General features: G+C 41.4%; 1 protein-coding gene across 1 annotated transcript; it reads left to right on the top strand.

Annotated features, from left to right (window-relative positions):
• The first annotated feature begins 737 nt into the window (after window positions 1–737).
• necab1 (N-terminal EF-hand calcium binding protein 1) lies at window positions 738–17,223 on the top strand. Its single transcript, XM_028399483.1, has 13 exons — window positions 738–860; window positions 2,211–2,235; window positions 3,787–3,895; window positions 5,087–5,112; window positions 5,382–5,479; window positions 9,783–9,919; window positions 12,198–12,319; window positions 12,930–13,006; window positions 13,544–13,591; window positions 14,868–14,980; window positions 15,700–15,777; window positions 16,299–16,390; window positions 16,820–17,223. Exons 1-13 carry the CDS (start codon window positions 771–773, stop codon window positions 16,846–16,848), a joined length of 1,044 nt encoding a protein of 347 aa, XP_028255284.1. The 5' UTR covers window positions 738–770; the 3' UTR covers window positions 16,849–17,223.
• Window positions 17,224–17,525: the final 302 nt, after the last annotated feature.

Here is a 17,525-nt window from a genome sequence, read left to right as displayed (position 1 = left end):
ATGTAAATCTTAAGGCTTATTTGGTCTTTGGTCTTTCTTCATTTCATTTGTCAGTTTGTAAAAATGTGTCATCTTATGATAGAATTACATTTTATATATTTATATATGTTGGTAGATGTGCAGAGATTAGATTAGATTATTTCTAAATTTTGAAATGTGCCTATGTTGAGACTTTGAAGAAATAACAAATATAATATCTTTGCTAGGCGTATTAATTATCACTGGCAAATTATAGCAAAGCAGTGACAGAGCTCTGAAAGAAATGGGGGGGGGGGCATAAGGAAGGATTCACGTCATTCAAGCTGAAGTGACCTTTTATTTGGCCTTTGTACATTTTACTAAAGGCAGTTAACATTACACTGCATGTTAGCCGCATACAGGGGTGATTCATGGTATCTATTACTGAGGTTTAAAAGATTGCGGTCTAATTATAAGAGAATTAAACACGTGCGTCTTAAAGCTGATATCAAGACAGACAAAAACAGCCAGCCCACTACCGGAAGTCTGTCAAAATAAAAGCATACTTACAGGCTTTTATTCCAGACTTTTTGTCAGTCTCAAAATACAGAAGCAAAAATAAGGAATAATAGATTTTATGTTTTTACGCAGACAGAAATAATTGCATCGTTTTTTCTGTTGTGAAGCAAAGGTTGGATTGTGACACTTTTAGGCCGGAAGTCGCGTCCTCCTTCGTGTCACTGCTCAGTGATCAGATAAGAGCTCCCAGCGCAGACCGTCCTCCGCAGTTTACAACCGAAGCCGCGTTGTGGATGATGGATTGTTCAGATGAGGTTCAGTCTGTGCCGGAGGAGACCAGCGCTCCGATGGAGCTCAAAAAGGGAATGTCCATTTTCATTGATGTGAGTATTTACTGCTTTTACTTTTAATTCAGTGGAATTCCTGCTTTTGCAAAAACTTGTAGGATTAGTTTTAATCACATGGGCTGCGAATTATTGATCAGAGAAACGGCGTCATGCACCACATGAAACATTGTTATTTACACCTGAAGAAATCACTTCAGTCTGCACAAACACCCTGTAGGAGCAGAAACTGTGACACATAATACAACGTGATGCTATTTTTCAAAGTGTTTATTGCCTCTTTAAAGATAACTGCACTTTGATTTATCACAGGAAATATTTGAATTGTAGAAATATATACATCCCTCCCACAAAGCATAAGGATTAAAATTCTTACTGTGTTTATATAATAACAGCTGATGTGCTGCCTTTGCTGTTGATGCATGTCCCAGTTTCTGTCTGCATCCACCACCATCATTACTTCCTTTCATTCCTCCATGCTTCCCTTCACTGTGCGCTGTATATATAGATGAACCTGTTGCCTTTGCTGTTTGATGGAAAACATGGAGAGACGAGTGGAGCCTGCATCCACCAAATAAAATGTCTGCTTGTCTGACAGGTGCTCTCTCTGCTGGCCCTGAGTGACAGGGAGTTGAGCTGGTTGACAGAATGTTGCTTCTCTTTTTTTTGACATATCCTGCATTAAAACATGTTCTGACTGCAGACTGTCAGTCTGGAACAGGTTATTTTTATTCACGCTGCTGTTGTTTTGGTGCCAATCTTTCCCAAACTAATTCCTTTAGTTAGTTTAGAAACAAAAAAAAATCTCAGTTTCATTCATTTATTTCATTCACTACACATAAAAGATTCATTATGATGAGCTGAGGTATTAACAAAGCATCATCCTGCTAGGACAAGAAATGAATTTAAATGATGTAATGTGCACAGGAGGGATTTTCATACATGAAGGGATCAGATCAGAAAGAGGGCCAAGTTGTGGAAGAGCATTAATGATTGGCATCTATTGCTTTAGCAGCAGAAGGAGAAACAAAGACTGATTAGAAGAGGGGAAAATGTAAATTAGAGCACAGTGCAGACGGCCAAGAGCTCCAAGTTGAGCAATCTATGTTTTTACCTGTTATGTTTTTTGTCCACAAAATTTTTTTGTGTTTCTGCTTAAAGTAAAATAATTTCAAGTTGGCTGATGCTATTTTGAGGCTCGAGCCTTTAAAAGCTGATGTGGTCATTCCCGCTCTGCCTTTCATCTCCCCGGACTCTGGGACAGCTCCATCAATAATTTAATGACATACTGCTTTCGCAAGTGTGATCAATGATCACCACACACACACACACACACATTCTGAGTTTAACTTTGATGATGTGTAATCTCCTTTTCCTTTCTCCTTACAGATTTTACGGAGGGCTGATAAGAACGGTAAGCACTGCGCCATCCCACTCCTGCTGCGAACTTAAACCCCTTTTTTTATGCACCAAAACAGATGTACTTTCTCAATGAAATTCTGATCATGACTCTCTGCTGATACTTTTTCAGTTTCCATGGAAACAGGAAAGTGACCACTGAGGTTCAGCATCAGAGCATTAATGATGGAAAAACCTCAAAAATATGAAATTTTTCCAAACACTTTTATCTTGGCGGTTCGCACTAAATGACCGACAGGTGCTCAGAACTGGAAGTTCAAAGTGAATTGCTGCATGAGAAAAGCTAATGCTAACTTTTTATTTTATTAGTCTGTAAACATATAAATGGCAGGACAATGGACTAAGAAAGTGTCTCCTGATGCTAACTGAGCCTAGACATGAGTTGCTACAGAGTGCTGCAAACTAGACTGTGCTGCAGTCAATGAATGAGCTGCTGGACACTCAGACAATAAGGTGGCAGCAGATAGTTATTGTAAATCTTTCATTAGTTGTTTAAGGGAGGTGTGTGTGTGTGTGTGTGTGTGTGTGTGTGTGTGCGTGCTGCAGTTGCCACATTGCTTTGTACTAATGTTTTTCAGCCCTCAGGGTCCAGACCCCGAACAGTCTGGGGTTCTGTGCAGCTGCTGGCCTGTCTTCTCTGTAACACAAAACTTAGCTTATTAAGACCAAAACATTAACAGATGTCATTCTTCCAATGACAGCATATGTTCCCTTAATATAAATGACCCAAAATAGTCTATCAGAATTCATTATTCATATGGCCTGACGTGCTCCATTATCTATGAACGAGCCGTCCCACGCTGTGATTTGAGGCCTCGTCATGCAGGCAGACAAGCAGACATCCCACATGTTTGTTTTCAGTGTACAAACAGCAGCACTTACATGTCTGTTCCAAGGTTATTTCTGAGCTCATCAACACCGACTCAACGTGCACTCCATTTATGAGGAGGTTTCCTCCAGAAGTGGCTCCTGCTTGCTCACCACCATCTGTAGGAAGGTGACAGCTGCACTGAACATCAGCACCACAGCAGGTCAGCAGCGAAGAGTTAAAGATCAGCCACCCCATGTCACACGAACAGAGAGGCACCACCGGAGGCAGAGCAGTGTGAAAAACATGTCCTTCTGTCTTCATTTCAGAGGAGGACATTTTGAAGTTCAATTTATTTTCCCCTCATGATTATTTCATACATGCAGAGCTTCAAAGAATGAACGTGATTGATTGTTTCAGGTTACAATCAAGTTAGTCTGATGAAATAAATGGGGCTGCTGGCTGTGCAGACTCACAGTGTTCCACTGCAGAGGGTTTTTGTGTTATTGCTCACTTGTCTTAATGGAGGACATGATGTCTCTGCAGACTCAGCTCAGTTTCAGATGCAGCTGAGCTGTCTGCACAAGTCATCAGGCTCTTAATCTCTGGAATAAAATCTTCATTTATGTTCATTCTTTTTGTTTTATAATAAAAAGATGCAGACTGTGTGTCACACATGCAGACACAAAGGAGGTTTATCCAGAGGTCAGGTTGATGTGGTTTGTGCTTCGTCCTCAGATGATGGAAAGCTCTCCTTTGACGAATTCAAATCCTATTTCTCTGATGGAGTCCTGACAGCTGAGGAACTGAAGGAGCTCTTCCACACGATCGATACCCACAACACAGAGTGAGTCCATCAACTATTTCATTAGACTATTTATTCACCTCACACACGTCTTTGCTCTAGACAAATATGGTTAAAATGTTCAAACAAAAAGACAATAGCTCGCTGTTTTTTCCACTGTTTTGACCTGGTGGTTTGCACCGATGTGTCATGTATGGAGAACCAGGTTACTTGTGTTTTAATGTGAGCCTCACCTGCAGAATCAGGATGCAGATAAATGTGTTCACACACAGCTGTGTCCTCAGCTGCAGTTATGTGGTCAGTGAGTCAGTGTAAGTTTAAACCACTTATGAGAACTGTTTGTACATAAAATCATAAGAACCACACCGTGATCCATCAAAACACTGCAGACACTTCAGCTAAATAACATTCTTAGAATTGCAGCTTGTTTTACTTACAGTAGCACAGCGGTGAGCGTCACCTGGACGGATATTTGTCAGACCACTTCCTGACCTTCCTGCCTCTGTGCAGGCCTCAGGTGTGTGGACTCATTTACAGTAAAAACACAGAGGTGATGTGAAATAGCTGATACCAAGCCATATACCTTTAAAATATGTATTTATTTTGGTCTGAAGTCTTGCTGGTTGAACTGTCAGGCTAAAACTAGTTTACTGTCAAGAAGTGTTGCCAAAATAATGCATGATACTGTAGGTTAAATTATGACTCCATGTTAAAACCAAAGTGAACAACGTGTTCTTCTCTGTGTGGGGAAACAAGAAGGCACTAAGTTGATGGAAGTCTGAAATTGAGTTCTGTATTGATCAGAGAATGAGGCACAACTCTGTGAGGTCTGCCTGAGGAAGAAGTCAAGAAGCAGCACAGGCTGATGTGGACATCGTCATTTATGAAGAATCAGTGTAACAGATGTCACACTTTAGCTTCACATCACACTGGAAAGACGCTGTGAGCCATGATGTTCAGGGCTGACCTCTGCTCTCTGAGTGTTTTCTGCTGTTTGCTGCAGCTTGTGTGGAGAGGAACATGTGCACAGTTAATTCCTCTGCTTCCTATCACAAACATAAAAAAGAAGAACTCAATATTCTTATTTAAGAGACATTTTGCTTCCATTTGTCGTCACATCTGATTGATTGTTTTCAGGAAGTCTTTCCACAGAGATAAAAGATGAAGCTGCACCCTCCTTTTAACCTTGAAGAGATCATTTTGTTACTCACTCTTTATTGTCTTATCTTGCAGCAATGTGGATACGGATGAACTTTGTGGTAAGTTGAATCTTTGCATATGTAAAAACTTGTAACATTAAAATGTTACCTTACACACTCACTGGTGCGCCACAGACTTAAATCTAATTTGACATTTTCCCAGCATAAGAAAAGCAACATGTGGTCACATGCTCGGTGACCAAACCCCTACAGGCTCTGAGACTGAGGTGTCACACCAGTGCTGTTTCAACAAAACACCTACAGCCCTGTCCTACTTACTCAACTCACAAAATGTTTCCTTTTTATTTTTTGGCTGTGACGTCATGAAGAATACTTCTCCCAGCATCTTGGTGAATATGAGAATGTTCTTGCTGCCTTAGAAGACCTGAACATGTCCATACTGAAGGCGATGGACAAAACAAAGAAGGTAAAATGAACAAATGGCACTCATTCATAACAACCTGGACATTTTTCTTGTGTGTGTGATTTTTGTGTTAGATTTGTAGTCATCTAAAGGCAGCTCATCTTTGACTAATGTGATGCTTAAACACTGCTGATTTTGCCCTTCTTGCTGCGTTACCCTCCCAGCATGCCCCTCTGCTGCTCAGCGTGCTCCCTCAGATCTCCCATTAGTCAGATTTCCACTACAGAGTCACTCCTGTGTGTTCATCCATGCTGCTGATGAAGCCTGCAGAACAAAACCTTGTTGTAGTTCTTTTTGGACTTGCAGCCAATGTTGATGACAAATTAAATGGATTGTGGCTGCATTATAAACATGGCTTTTGATCATTATGTATTAAGTCCTCTTGATCGTGCTGTCTGGAGCCGAGTACCATTAACGTTATCAGAAGGAGGAAGATGAGGGTGGCAATGGAGAGAGAAAGCCAAACAGACGGAGATGAAGAGCAGGAAAAAAATGATGGGAGAAATAATAAAGAGAAATGGGATGTTGGAAGGTAGAGAGGTGGTTTATTAGATCTGCAGAGGGAGCTTCTTTTTCTCTTCGCAGCACTCTGCCTGTAGTATCTCATCTGGCACATATGACATGCTGTGAAGCTTCAAATCGCCCCTCAGATCTGCACTGAGGCAGGCGCAGCTTGTCGTGGCCATTGTGTGGGAGTCACACCATTCATTTGTCAGTTGTAGCTTTTCATGAACACAGAAAGGGGTAACACACAATGACACCCAGCTCCAACATCTAAACACAGAGGAGATTTTAAAGAGAATCCAGTTCATATTCATCTGTGGGTTAAAAAGGGTTGCAGTGAACTTTACCTGCCTGAAATTCTGCCTTTTATTTCTAGAAGGGAAATGAAACATGCAGACACTTGTGCAACCCCTGTGCAATCTTTCAGAGCCCTCAAGTCTCGAGCTGAGGTGCGAAAATGAAATTGCACCTCAAATCATTTTCTGTTCTCGTAGAGACTAGTTGTGAGCGGTAAGTGATGCCAGGGGAGGAACAGCAGAAGCGGTATAAACATGTAAAATGGACTTTTACAAACCTCTAGTTCCCACTTAAAAAAAAAAAACAAGACTCAGAAAGAAGTGCAGAGACTTCGAAATGAAATGATTACACTTGGCTGGCAGAGAAGAGCATAACTTAACACTGTTATGTGAAGATTTCTCCGACCCTAAAACTGCGTCATCATAGCACAAAAAATGAAACTGTGTGACGCAATAGATTTCTCTGACTGTTATGAAGTATTGGCTGAGCAAGGGGGAGAACAGATGCTGCATTAGTCACTGACTGAAGCTTAGCCGTCGCTGCTGAACTGCATTTGTGTTTGAGTGGGTGGTCTCTGGCTGTGGATGTGTGTGAGGGGGCTGACTGCATGTCTGTGCCTTTGCAAGGTGTTCCTTTTTGTCTTGGTGCTGGAAGATGATAGGTGCGTGCACAAGCTAATGAATGTATGCATCAAATACCCATGCACATGTGCGGGGGAGCTGGAACAAGACTGTGCATCTAATTCAGAGCCTGAACCACACAGGCAAGGTTTGAAACTACACAAACACAATCAAACCGAGGTTAGGTGATGCAGTCTGTGCTGCTGCTGGTACATCTAAACCTGTAAATACTGAGTGCTGTGGTCATGGTCAAGCAAGAGTGGACATCATAATCACCATCAATGGGAACCACTGTAAGTCCACTGACAGGTGTTAGATGAACTAAAACTCCACATTAACAGGGAAGCAGCCATCAGCACTTGTGGGCTGAAGTGTTGTCCTGGTGGAAAACAAACCTCTTGTCGGCACTGCTTCATATTTTCTTCTTCTTATTTTTACCGTAGCTGTTATTTTCCCAGCAGTCCACAAGCAGCACTCTCAACCGAGACCCCCCTGTCTGTGGATCTCATTATAGTGATACTGTTTATTTTAATGTTTATTTATCTCTGGTAAAAGTGGTGGACCCATGTGTGACCCATGGTTACATACTGCTAATAAAATCTCTTTGAATCCAGCTCAAAAATATTTGATATATTGAGTTTATTTCAGCCACATCACAAAATATTAATGTAACTAAATAAACCCATTAACCCAAATTCATTTGCTAACAATTTTAGAAATGTATTTTCACTTACCCTTTTTAGGACCACATCATCTGTCATCAATTTTATATAATCCTTAATGTGTCTATAAGTAAATATCATGTTTTGTTTTACTATGTTTGAAGATAATTTGATTTGATTTATTCTGTTTTGTTCTGTCGATGCTTTTGTAAGAAGCTCTTGCAGGTCATCTCCAGAACAATAGAAAGCAGAATCGTCTGCAAATAAAAACACAATTTAACAAATCCAAGAGCAGATCATTCCCTGACATGTTGTTGAATCTGCCAGTGACCATGGGCCATTTGGAGCTTTTTGGGGATAATCAGCCACATCAGTGTTTTGATGGTGACCTCCAATCAGGATTTCAGTATTATTAAAGTAGAGCCATTTTCACACAGGCAGTGTGAGGTGTAACTGCGGTGCAGGGTTGAGGTGTGTGTGCACGCACAGGTTCAGTCAGTCAAATGGTGTGATTTAAAAAACTACAGGGCAAGGCCACCAACAAAGCACTCACTTGACCTTTTGTACAACTGACTATAAAACATCAAGGGGAAGGCAAAAAAAATGGAAAGCCGGGCAGACCTTCAGCTGTGTAAAATGCCTTCGGAGTGGTGAGATGGACACACACACACACACACACACACACACACACACTCACTCAAAGGTGCAGACTACAGGAGGTAATCTATGCTCAGATCACTGGAGACTGACCTTTACCATTTTTGTCGTGACTCACTCTCACTGAGGGAATGCGCATGCATGTGCAAAGTTGTGTGTGTGTGTGTGTGCGTACATGGGATCAAACAATATGACGCAATACTGAAAACACCAGAGTGTGTGTGTTAGCAATTTACATTGCAAACTTTTGTCAGAGATGTTAGTGGATGAGAGAGACTAATGATCTGCTCTGTATTCTAGAGAAGCTGCTAAGAGTTCATCTCTCTCACAGGAGGGCTGCAGCTCAACATGCTGTAATTAGTGCGTGTGTGTGATAAACAAATCCAGATTCTTAAAAATCACACACACATTTCATTGTGCCTTTGAAAACACATTAATTACACATAGACAGAAATACATTTCCCCTCCATTCTGCTCTGACACACACACACTCATGCATTAGTTATTCCCTCATCTAACTCACATTAGCGTTTGCCTTCAAACCCCTCATTGTTCGTTGAGTGTACAAACAGCCACAGTGCTGAAAACTATGGGAGCAGGTGCTGTGAGCAAACAGCAAACTCTGCTGTGCCGAGCATCCTTCACTCCCCTTTGATTAGATCCAAAACAGCACTCAGGCCTCCTGCTCCATTCCAGTCATAGCAAATGACATCTCTCCAAAATGTCATCCAGTTTGATTTCTTTTTTTTCCATCAGCCAACAAACACAACAGGCTGCCATAAATAAATGCATCACTGACTCACAAAAAAACTGCCTCATGTACTTGATATGTTATTTTTGAAATATTTCTCAACGTTATAGAAGGTTAAACATCATCTCAGGCAAATTATTCAGACACCTGTTGCGACAATCAAAAGCTAGTGTTACCTTTTCACAGCTTGAAAGCCCAAAAATGTCACACCATCATTTAAAGCTACATTATTCCATGTTTCAATCGTATCAAATGGCTGCAGCTTCCATCAGCTGCTATAGTGTCTTTAAGCTAATTGAGTTAGCTTATGCTTTCATTAACTATCAGGGATGTCTGTTTGCATCCATCATTATTAAAAAAAATAAAGTGAGACTCTCCAAGGTTTGGAAAAAAAGGTTTGGTAGTTTGAATCTGGGAACAACTCGCCTACTGAAGAATGCTTAGTAAATATAAGATTATATTTCTCAGGTAAAAAATAAACATGACTCCAAATGGAAGCCAACGCACAGATCAGACTGCTGTGATTGATTGAACACAAACATTCTGGTGGATTGTTGCAGATCGGATCTCCATCCTCCTCCTTTTCTTCTCTCCTTTTTCCCAGCAGCAGTGTTGTGTAATCATTTTTTTATAAATGAACAATCTTGTGGGCATATTTTAATTAGCAGAAGAAGTCCGGACATTGAGTGACTCTCAGCTGGCATGTGAAACGTGTCACAGCTCTCCTCGTTCAACCCTCTGTTATCGTTCCTCCTACTCTAACTTGTCCTCCTCTTCCTCCTCCTCCTCCTCCTCCTCCCTGCCTTGACTGACAGGATTATCAGGAGTCCACCCACCTGGAGCAGTTTGTGACCCGCTTCCTGCTAAAGGAGACAACCAATCAGCTTCATTCACTTCAAAGCTCGCTGGAGTGCGCCATGGAAACCACAGCCGAGCAGACTCGCCAAGAGAAGTAAGAACACACCTCACACACACACACACAGAATTAGTCCTTAAAACACAAAAAGAAAATGTATTGTCCGACCACAAACATAATTACAGTTCTCACAGCTAGTCAAATAATTCAGTCCAAACCACACACACTAATTTACATCCCACAGTTTAAACTCGAATGATGCTTTGTGTGCCAGCACAGGTTCTTACCCCATGTTTGTTAGGAACACCTGCTCTTCCCTGTGAGCCAACAGAATGATTCATTATTTATTTTATTAATATGTAAGCCCACTTCCTATGGGGGCACGTGGGCGAAGTGGATCATATTAAAGAGAGGAATGAAGAAGAGACCCAAAACAAGAATGATGATCATAATAATTTGGTATGTCAAAATGAGATACGCTCCATTTTAGCATCTTTCAGCTTTCTGTTTTGGCTTTATAGTCCCGGTCTGATTGCCTACATGGTTTATAAATCCAGCCTGTTCTCACCAGCCCGATAAAGACTGTGCTAAATCTGCATTTCTTTACTATAACAAGCCAGCAGGTGCCAAACAATTAGAAATACGCTTGCCCTCCATGTGAAAAGAGTGGACCACTGATGATTCAACCTGAGGCTCTTGTTAGGGGCCTCCATCGTGTGTGTGTGCATTTAGAAATCAGACATGCCCCTGGTGCGCTCAGATCATTAGTGGTGATGACTCACCAGCACACAAGATTTCATATGTGGTGTGTGTGTGTGTGTGTGAAAGTGTATGTGGGTCTCCCCTGCGGATAATGGCTGTGTCCATTTAAAGGACGGTATATTTAAAGGACGATAATGACTGAGTCTTTTTGCGTCCTGTCACCTGTCTGAGCTCTGAGCAGTAATTTGGTGTCAACCTAACCTACTTCAACACATCAAGACATTTCTCTGGTCACATTCACTCAGACAGAATCCATTTACCTGCAGTGATATTTACACATGGGTGTAAAGTCAGTTTAAATGTCCAGTCTTTCTCACATAGATACCATATGTGGACACTTCAGTCTAAGCATTCATTAAATGCAGCTGTGTCATGTTTGCTCTTATCCTGAAGGAAATGATGAAATGGTGGGTTTTTTAGAGTCGAAGCGACCTTCACAAACGCTTCCTTTCTCCCCTTCCCTAACCTCTAAATGTCTCTCTCAGTTACCCTCTCATGTCATTTCAATGTGTGACTGCCCCTCACTCCCACAGCAGCTTCTCTTCCAGCAGCATCATTCTCACTTGAGAAATTCCCCCATGCATCAGAATGCAATCTCACTGTTTTTCCAAATATCCAGAGATCTGCTTGTTTCTCTGGTGGCTTTAAATGGTCAGTGTTATAAATGCATAAAAGAGCCCACATGGATGCACACGTGAAGGATGTGAACTTGAGCTTTGTGCTGTTTGATGCACCAGAATCCTGCACATTAGTTCCTCCTCTGCTAATTCTGGCCTCTCACTGTAGTTTCTCTTCCCTCTCAGTTGAGCATTAAAGCTGTAGGAGGAACATGACAATAGAAAGGTTACTGGAATTTGCTCTATTAGTTTGCTTATTAAAACTGTTACAAAGCTGAGAAAATGACTCACTTGTTGGCCGAGAGAGGCCCTCCGCCCTCCAGGTCCTCCTCTTCCTCGGTGCATCAGGGAAATTAGACTGCAGCTTGTGAATTAATTACATTGCATCTTCTCTCAGAGGTGAAAGGGTTGCATTTAAATTAAAATAACTTACAAGCTGTGTCATAAACCACAGCCGCGTTTGTCTTAGATGAATCATTCCGGGTAAGCTGGTTAGTTATTTAAAAAAAGCAACAGCCTTCAAAGATTTTTAGATTGTAATTGCACCATGTTGTGGATGATTCTCCTCACAGTGGAGAAGGCATCAAGCAAATACTTAACTATTCGATCAGAATTCAACAACCATGCTGATTCGTGTATGGATATATATGTATAAATATATATATAGTCATGCGTGATCACATACACTTCCTCACAGACATCCCTGAGGTTTCTTCAAAGTACGGTACTGAACAACTTGACAGCAGTTAGATAAATTGTAGGTGATGTCAGCCTGTGGGTGCACATACCTTGTCAGTGGAATTAGCATCAATGTCAGCCCAATACAGCACACAAAAATAAGTCGGGACAGCTTCAGGTTTGCTCAATTTCTTCTTAGCTGACACAAATGTGAACTTCAGTTAGCCTGAAAAAATGGTTTAGATAGATTTTGATTAAGATATCAAAATATTTATCATGTTATTGTTTGTTTGTTTGTTTGTTTGCTTGTTTTTCAGACAGGGCCCGTTAAAACCAGAGGTTTTATCCATCCAGTGGTCGGGTCGTCGGTCTAACCGGAGGCTGCAGAGGAACAGCAGCCTCTCTCCCAACAACCCTCTCCTCAGCCTCGTTAATTCAGGTGGGTTTTTATGTTCTGCTGAGTTTGAATGTCTCCCGCATCATTGTTGTTGCTGCAGAAAAAAGCTGCCTGACATAGTCCGACTGTCTCCACAGGGCGGGAGGTCAGGAGGGAGTCAGGCAGGTGTGGGAGAGGTGGGGAGCTGTGTCCGTGTGAATTTTTTTGGTGTCCAGGTGGAGGTTTGATGTTGGTGGATGTACACACGCTACAGTGTTCACAGAGATTTAGTCTATAAAAACTACAAACAAAATGTCAGTGGACTTTGTTGTATGTATTCAGCCATTGTTGGTAAACTGTCAGTTCTCCATTAGACACTCATGATGGCTTCCAGGCTGTGGTTGCTAGGAGATCTGTGAAATAACTGCAGCACCCGTATAAACTTCGATCAGGGGCCTCAAAGCTCTCCAATTGATTAGTGTTTAGTATGACATGAAAGAAAACCTTGAAATGTCTCCTGGCACTATTACAGGACCAGCTTCATGCAATCGATGGAGGAAAATGTTTAAAATACAGTCGAGTATGCAGCACCTTTTATCCCTTCCCCTTTGTTGTTCTCTCTTTCTTTCTCTCTCTCTCTCTCTCTCGCTCTCTCGCTCTCTCCCTCCTCCAGGTGTTTATGAAGAAGACAGCCAGTGGATGATTCAGGTCAACAGACTGCAGAAGCTTATCGACCGTCTAGAACAAAAGGTTACTTGACCTTTCCTTTAACCTTACTGCTCCCTCCTCTCCTTCCTGCTTTCATCTATCAGGCATTCCCTCATTTTTTACCTGCTTTACCCTCCCATCTACCTGCTCTTACTCCTACATTACTCCTACATTATTCTTTTTATTATCTATTAACCACAATTTAACGTGAGTGGATTATACAATAATATTAACAAATTAACTCGGCCCAACAACACCCACCCACATGCCAACACATACACATATGCACATATAGAGGAAATATCAGCTGCACACAGACTCTCACAGCTGTTGTTTGTTTGTGCTGAATGTAGCATAAAATGTGTTGTAAATTAACCGAGAGGTCCACAACAGAGTGTGAGCCAAGTTCTTTCCCCTTAAAATCAATGAACAAAATCTGTAAAAAGTATCAGTTTGTGTTGTTAAATTTCCCTTCATCGTGCATTTAATCATCCGGATAGGAAACTGAGTGGTGACTTTCAGCTGCTTGTTGTGGTATGTGCCACAGTGTTTTAAAGTGTGCTTCCTGTTGTCCTGCAGGATATTCGTCTGGAGCCTGTTGAAGAGGAGGTCTTGGAGAGCAAATCGGTGTGTTCACTGACTTTTTTTTTCTTGTTTGTTTCCTCACTGCGTTTTGGCCACTTTGTTAGTGTCGTAACAAAGAGAGGAAGATCACACTGATAATAGCAGTCAGTGGTTGTCATAGCAACAGCAGGGTTTTTTTTCCCCTTTCCCGTCTCTTCCTTTGCTCTTTATCCCTAATCATTCGGTTTACCCCTCAATTTTTATTATTAGCTCAAAAAAAAATCCTATATGAAAATCATTCAGAGGACGTATTTATTATGTAAAAGTGATGATGTAAGTCTCCTCCAGGCTTTGTGTTTGTACATACAGTGTGTACAGGTTTAAACACATTGAAACACATTAAACCTTACCTGTTTTCTACACATATAAGATGTTTATAACAAAATGATTCAAAGCTATAAGACAGATTTCAAACACAGAGTGGAGAAGAGTGATGGTTGTTTCGATACATGAACAATGAACTCATTATGAAACGACTGCTGCTGTTTGTTTATAATTGACCGATCAGTAATTAACCTTCGGTCCTCCTGTGGACTCATTATTTTCGTTTGTGTTGGGGTGTCACAGTGTGCACATTCAGAGTGTCATTACGCAGTGTTTCAAGTGAAATGGTGTGTAAGTGTGTTACTCGTCGCTGTCATGTCTCCTCACTGACTTGAAACAGAAGTCTGTGTGTGAATTAATCAATGTGTAACTGGCTTAATGCTGAGTGTCACTGGGAATAAATGGGATGCTGAGAAAACCAATAATGACCCACAATACAGGACTGATGAGTGATGGTGTGACTGTGTGTGTGTGTACACTGTGCTGCATGTGAGTGTCTTTCGCTCAAATTAGCCACTGAGAGAGATGCCCTGAGGCATTTTATCAGTCACACACACACACACACACACAGAGAGAGAGAGTCATGATTCCATCACCATTGTGGACATCACACTGACTTACATTCATTTTCTGGAGGCTCGCCCTCATTATAACACCATACCCAGCAGGCGGACCGTTCACTTCCTGTTACCGTCATCCACTCCACCTCTGTCAACATTTCCTCATCAGCTGGAGGAAATGATTAGCAGCCTGTCTATTGTCATGATTATACCAGGTTTCTCCCTGCTGTTCACACCTTTGAAGAAGAGGAGGCTTTCACACTTTTCCTCCTCCAAAGAAGGATGTACTTTTATCTGCGGGGTCATGAGACCGCTGGCAACATCCCTTCAGCAGAATTTAACAGACACACCAGGAGCAGAACCTGACCTTCTGACTGTGTGTTTTGTCTCCACAGCACATCCTAATAGTGCAGAGGCAGCTCTCAGTGCTAGAGGAGGAGCTGGAGGAGTTCCGTTTGGCACTCAGACAGTACATGGAGTGTGCCTGTGCCCAGACTGGATGTTTACAGTCAGTTGATATTCTACCTTTTTCACTTTGTATTAAACAGTATTTGTATTTCTACTTTACAAACTACACTACTTTACAAGTAGAACTCCTTACTGTATAATTTAGCATAATGCAATTTTTTACTTGTGAATAAAATATGTGTTAAATCATCATAATCATAATTGTAAATTAGGACATAGCATCATTAGCACATCGATATATCTTCATGAGATTATGAGCAAAAGTGAAATAATCAGCTTCACTGTTGTAGCTGTATGAGAATAGTTGGCTCTGACTCTGGGGTTGCATTTGGCCACAACATGTTGTGTCACCATATGAAAATTATTTGCATTTGTTTCCCTTCTGGGCTCGAGAGAAACATATCTCAGCTCAGCTCTGTCACCCTCAGTGCTTAACTCTTAATCAGAGCTGACTCTCACATTGAACTGTCGCACACAGCCCGAGGGACAGCTTGACATTTATATGCTTTGTCATAATTATTTCTCTAAATGTTTGTTATCACATTTTTAAGTTAAAAGCCTCCAATAAAAACCGCTGTTGTATAAAATCCTAATTGGAGGATGAAGCCTCACAGTGGTTTCTGACAGTTCCACAATGCCTGCACACAGCCAGCCAGTGCAAAACAGTTCAGTCAGAGAGGCTGTTGTTGGGGGGACAAGATGGAGCACACTAATTAGTAATTGCATGACTTGTGCTCTCTCTTGTTTTGCATTTGGCAGCGTCGCAGTGCAGCGGCTGGCAAATGAATCACGCTTCATTCTCTATGAATTCTGGGAGCACAACAACGTGTGGAAGAAGTAAGATATTTGCCTGCTACATATGCATCGTGATTATACACACACACACACACAATCAATCCAAAATTATGTTCGGGTGTGTTAGTTCAGCTCTGTGTGAATTAGACTAATGAGGAAAACATGCAGAATAAATGGCAGAAGGTCATGTGTGTGATTCTCATCAGTTATTAATTCTGATTGATCCTGACCAATTCCGCCCTCTCCAACCTGACCAGCACAAAATATCCCTAATATATCACACACCAGCTACTATGCGCAGAGAAAATGTTCATATGTTGCTAAAATGGCATGATAATCTGGTTAATCTGTGTGAAACAAGATGCTAATAACAAGATTGCAAAAACACTGGGATTAGTGTAGGTGAGGGAGAAACTACAGTGTTTGTTCTGTTTTTTGATTGAATACATTGTCTTTAATTCGTTGGTTTTTTATAGTCTTAAATATAATAAATGAAAATAAATAACAGCAAAAGCTATAAACAGTAGGTAACTGAAGCCAAGTGAGTCTTTTTTTCTGTTCAGTCACCTACAGACCAACTACAGCAAAACCTTCCAGAGGGGAAACGTGGACTTCCTGGAAACTCCTGAGATCATCACCACCATGCTGGTTCCTGGTAACATCATCCTCTTCTATACTCTGATTTAAGGGAGATCAACACAGACTCACGTCACATGTGCCTGAGCCAAAAAGCTGCATTTCAATACTTCACAAAGAAGAGGGCTGGCAGATAACGAGCATGTCTGATCATCTGATCTTACACACTTAAACACTCTTTGGTGCAGCAAACAAACAAACCTCTGACACATAGAGCGTCTTTTTAACATTCTAATCAGCTTTTTCTGCAACATCTAAATGTCACACTGTGCTTTTTATGTGAGTGTTTCTACAATGAGCGGATAAAGAAAAAACTGAGCCTGCTGATGAAGAAGCATCATTGGTCACTTTTAGAACTCAGGGCAGATGGAGAATACATGTATCATCACAGTCTCATTGATTTGATGCTCAGTGAGTCTTTCTTTTATTTCTCCTCTCTCCTCCGCAGCCTCTTGGTGGGTCCTCAACAACAACTGAACGAGGGCTAGCACCTCTCACTGATCATCACTGATGGGTGCAAAGAGCAAACAGTCACCTGTCGGCACATCAGGAAGTGTACCACAGCAGCACACACACACATACAGACACACAAATATCAACACAACTTGTGAAGTCATGGTGATTAGTATTGATTTTATGACCTCTATGTTCTTTCATAGTTAGGTGGTAGCTGGAATAGCCCACATGTGTTTGTTTACACTCTGACATCCTAAAAGCAATGACCTCATCTGACATGAAGCCCATCTGATAATCTGACACCATCACTGTGTTTGTGTAACATCACTGGCAGTACGGTAGTTCATGAGGTGTGTGTGTGTGTAACTGTACAGCTATCCTTGTGAGGACCACTGTAGGACAGTGAGGACTCTGTGGCCTCACTTTCTGGATTTAGACTTTAAGCTAGAATTAGGTTCAGATCAGGGTTCACATTAGTTGTGAAGCAGCTACAGAATCCTCACAAAGACAACAGTGTGTGTGTGTGTGTGTGTGTGTGTGTGTGTGTGTGTGAGAAAGTGGCATGGAGAATCATAGAATTGTAGCAGCTCTGGGAGCTCATTAATCCACATTCTGTTGTTTCTGTATTTAATGTGTCCACTTAAGAGACGTCTTAAATAAAGATGATATTGTTGTGTAAGTTGCGTACTCTCAGGTTA

This window comes from Parambassis ranga, chromosome 2 (genome assembly GCF_900634625.1).
Source record: "Parambassis ranga chromosome 2, fParRan2.1, whole genome shotgun sequence".
In the NCBI taxonomy this organism is placed as follows: Eukaryota; Metazoa; Chordata; class Actinopteri; family Ambassidae; genus Parambassis; species Parambassis ranga.
This window is presented reverse-complemented; position numbering and strand designations above follow the sequence as displayed.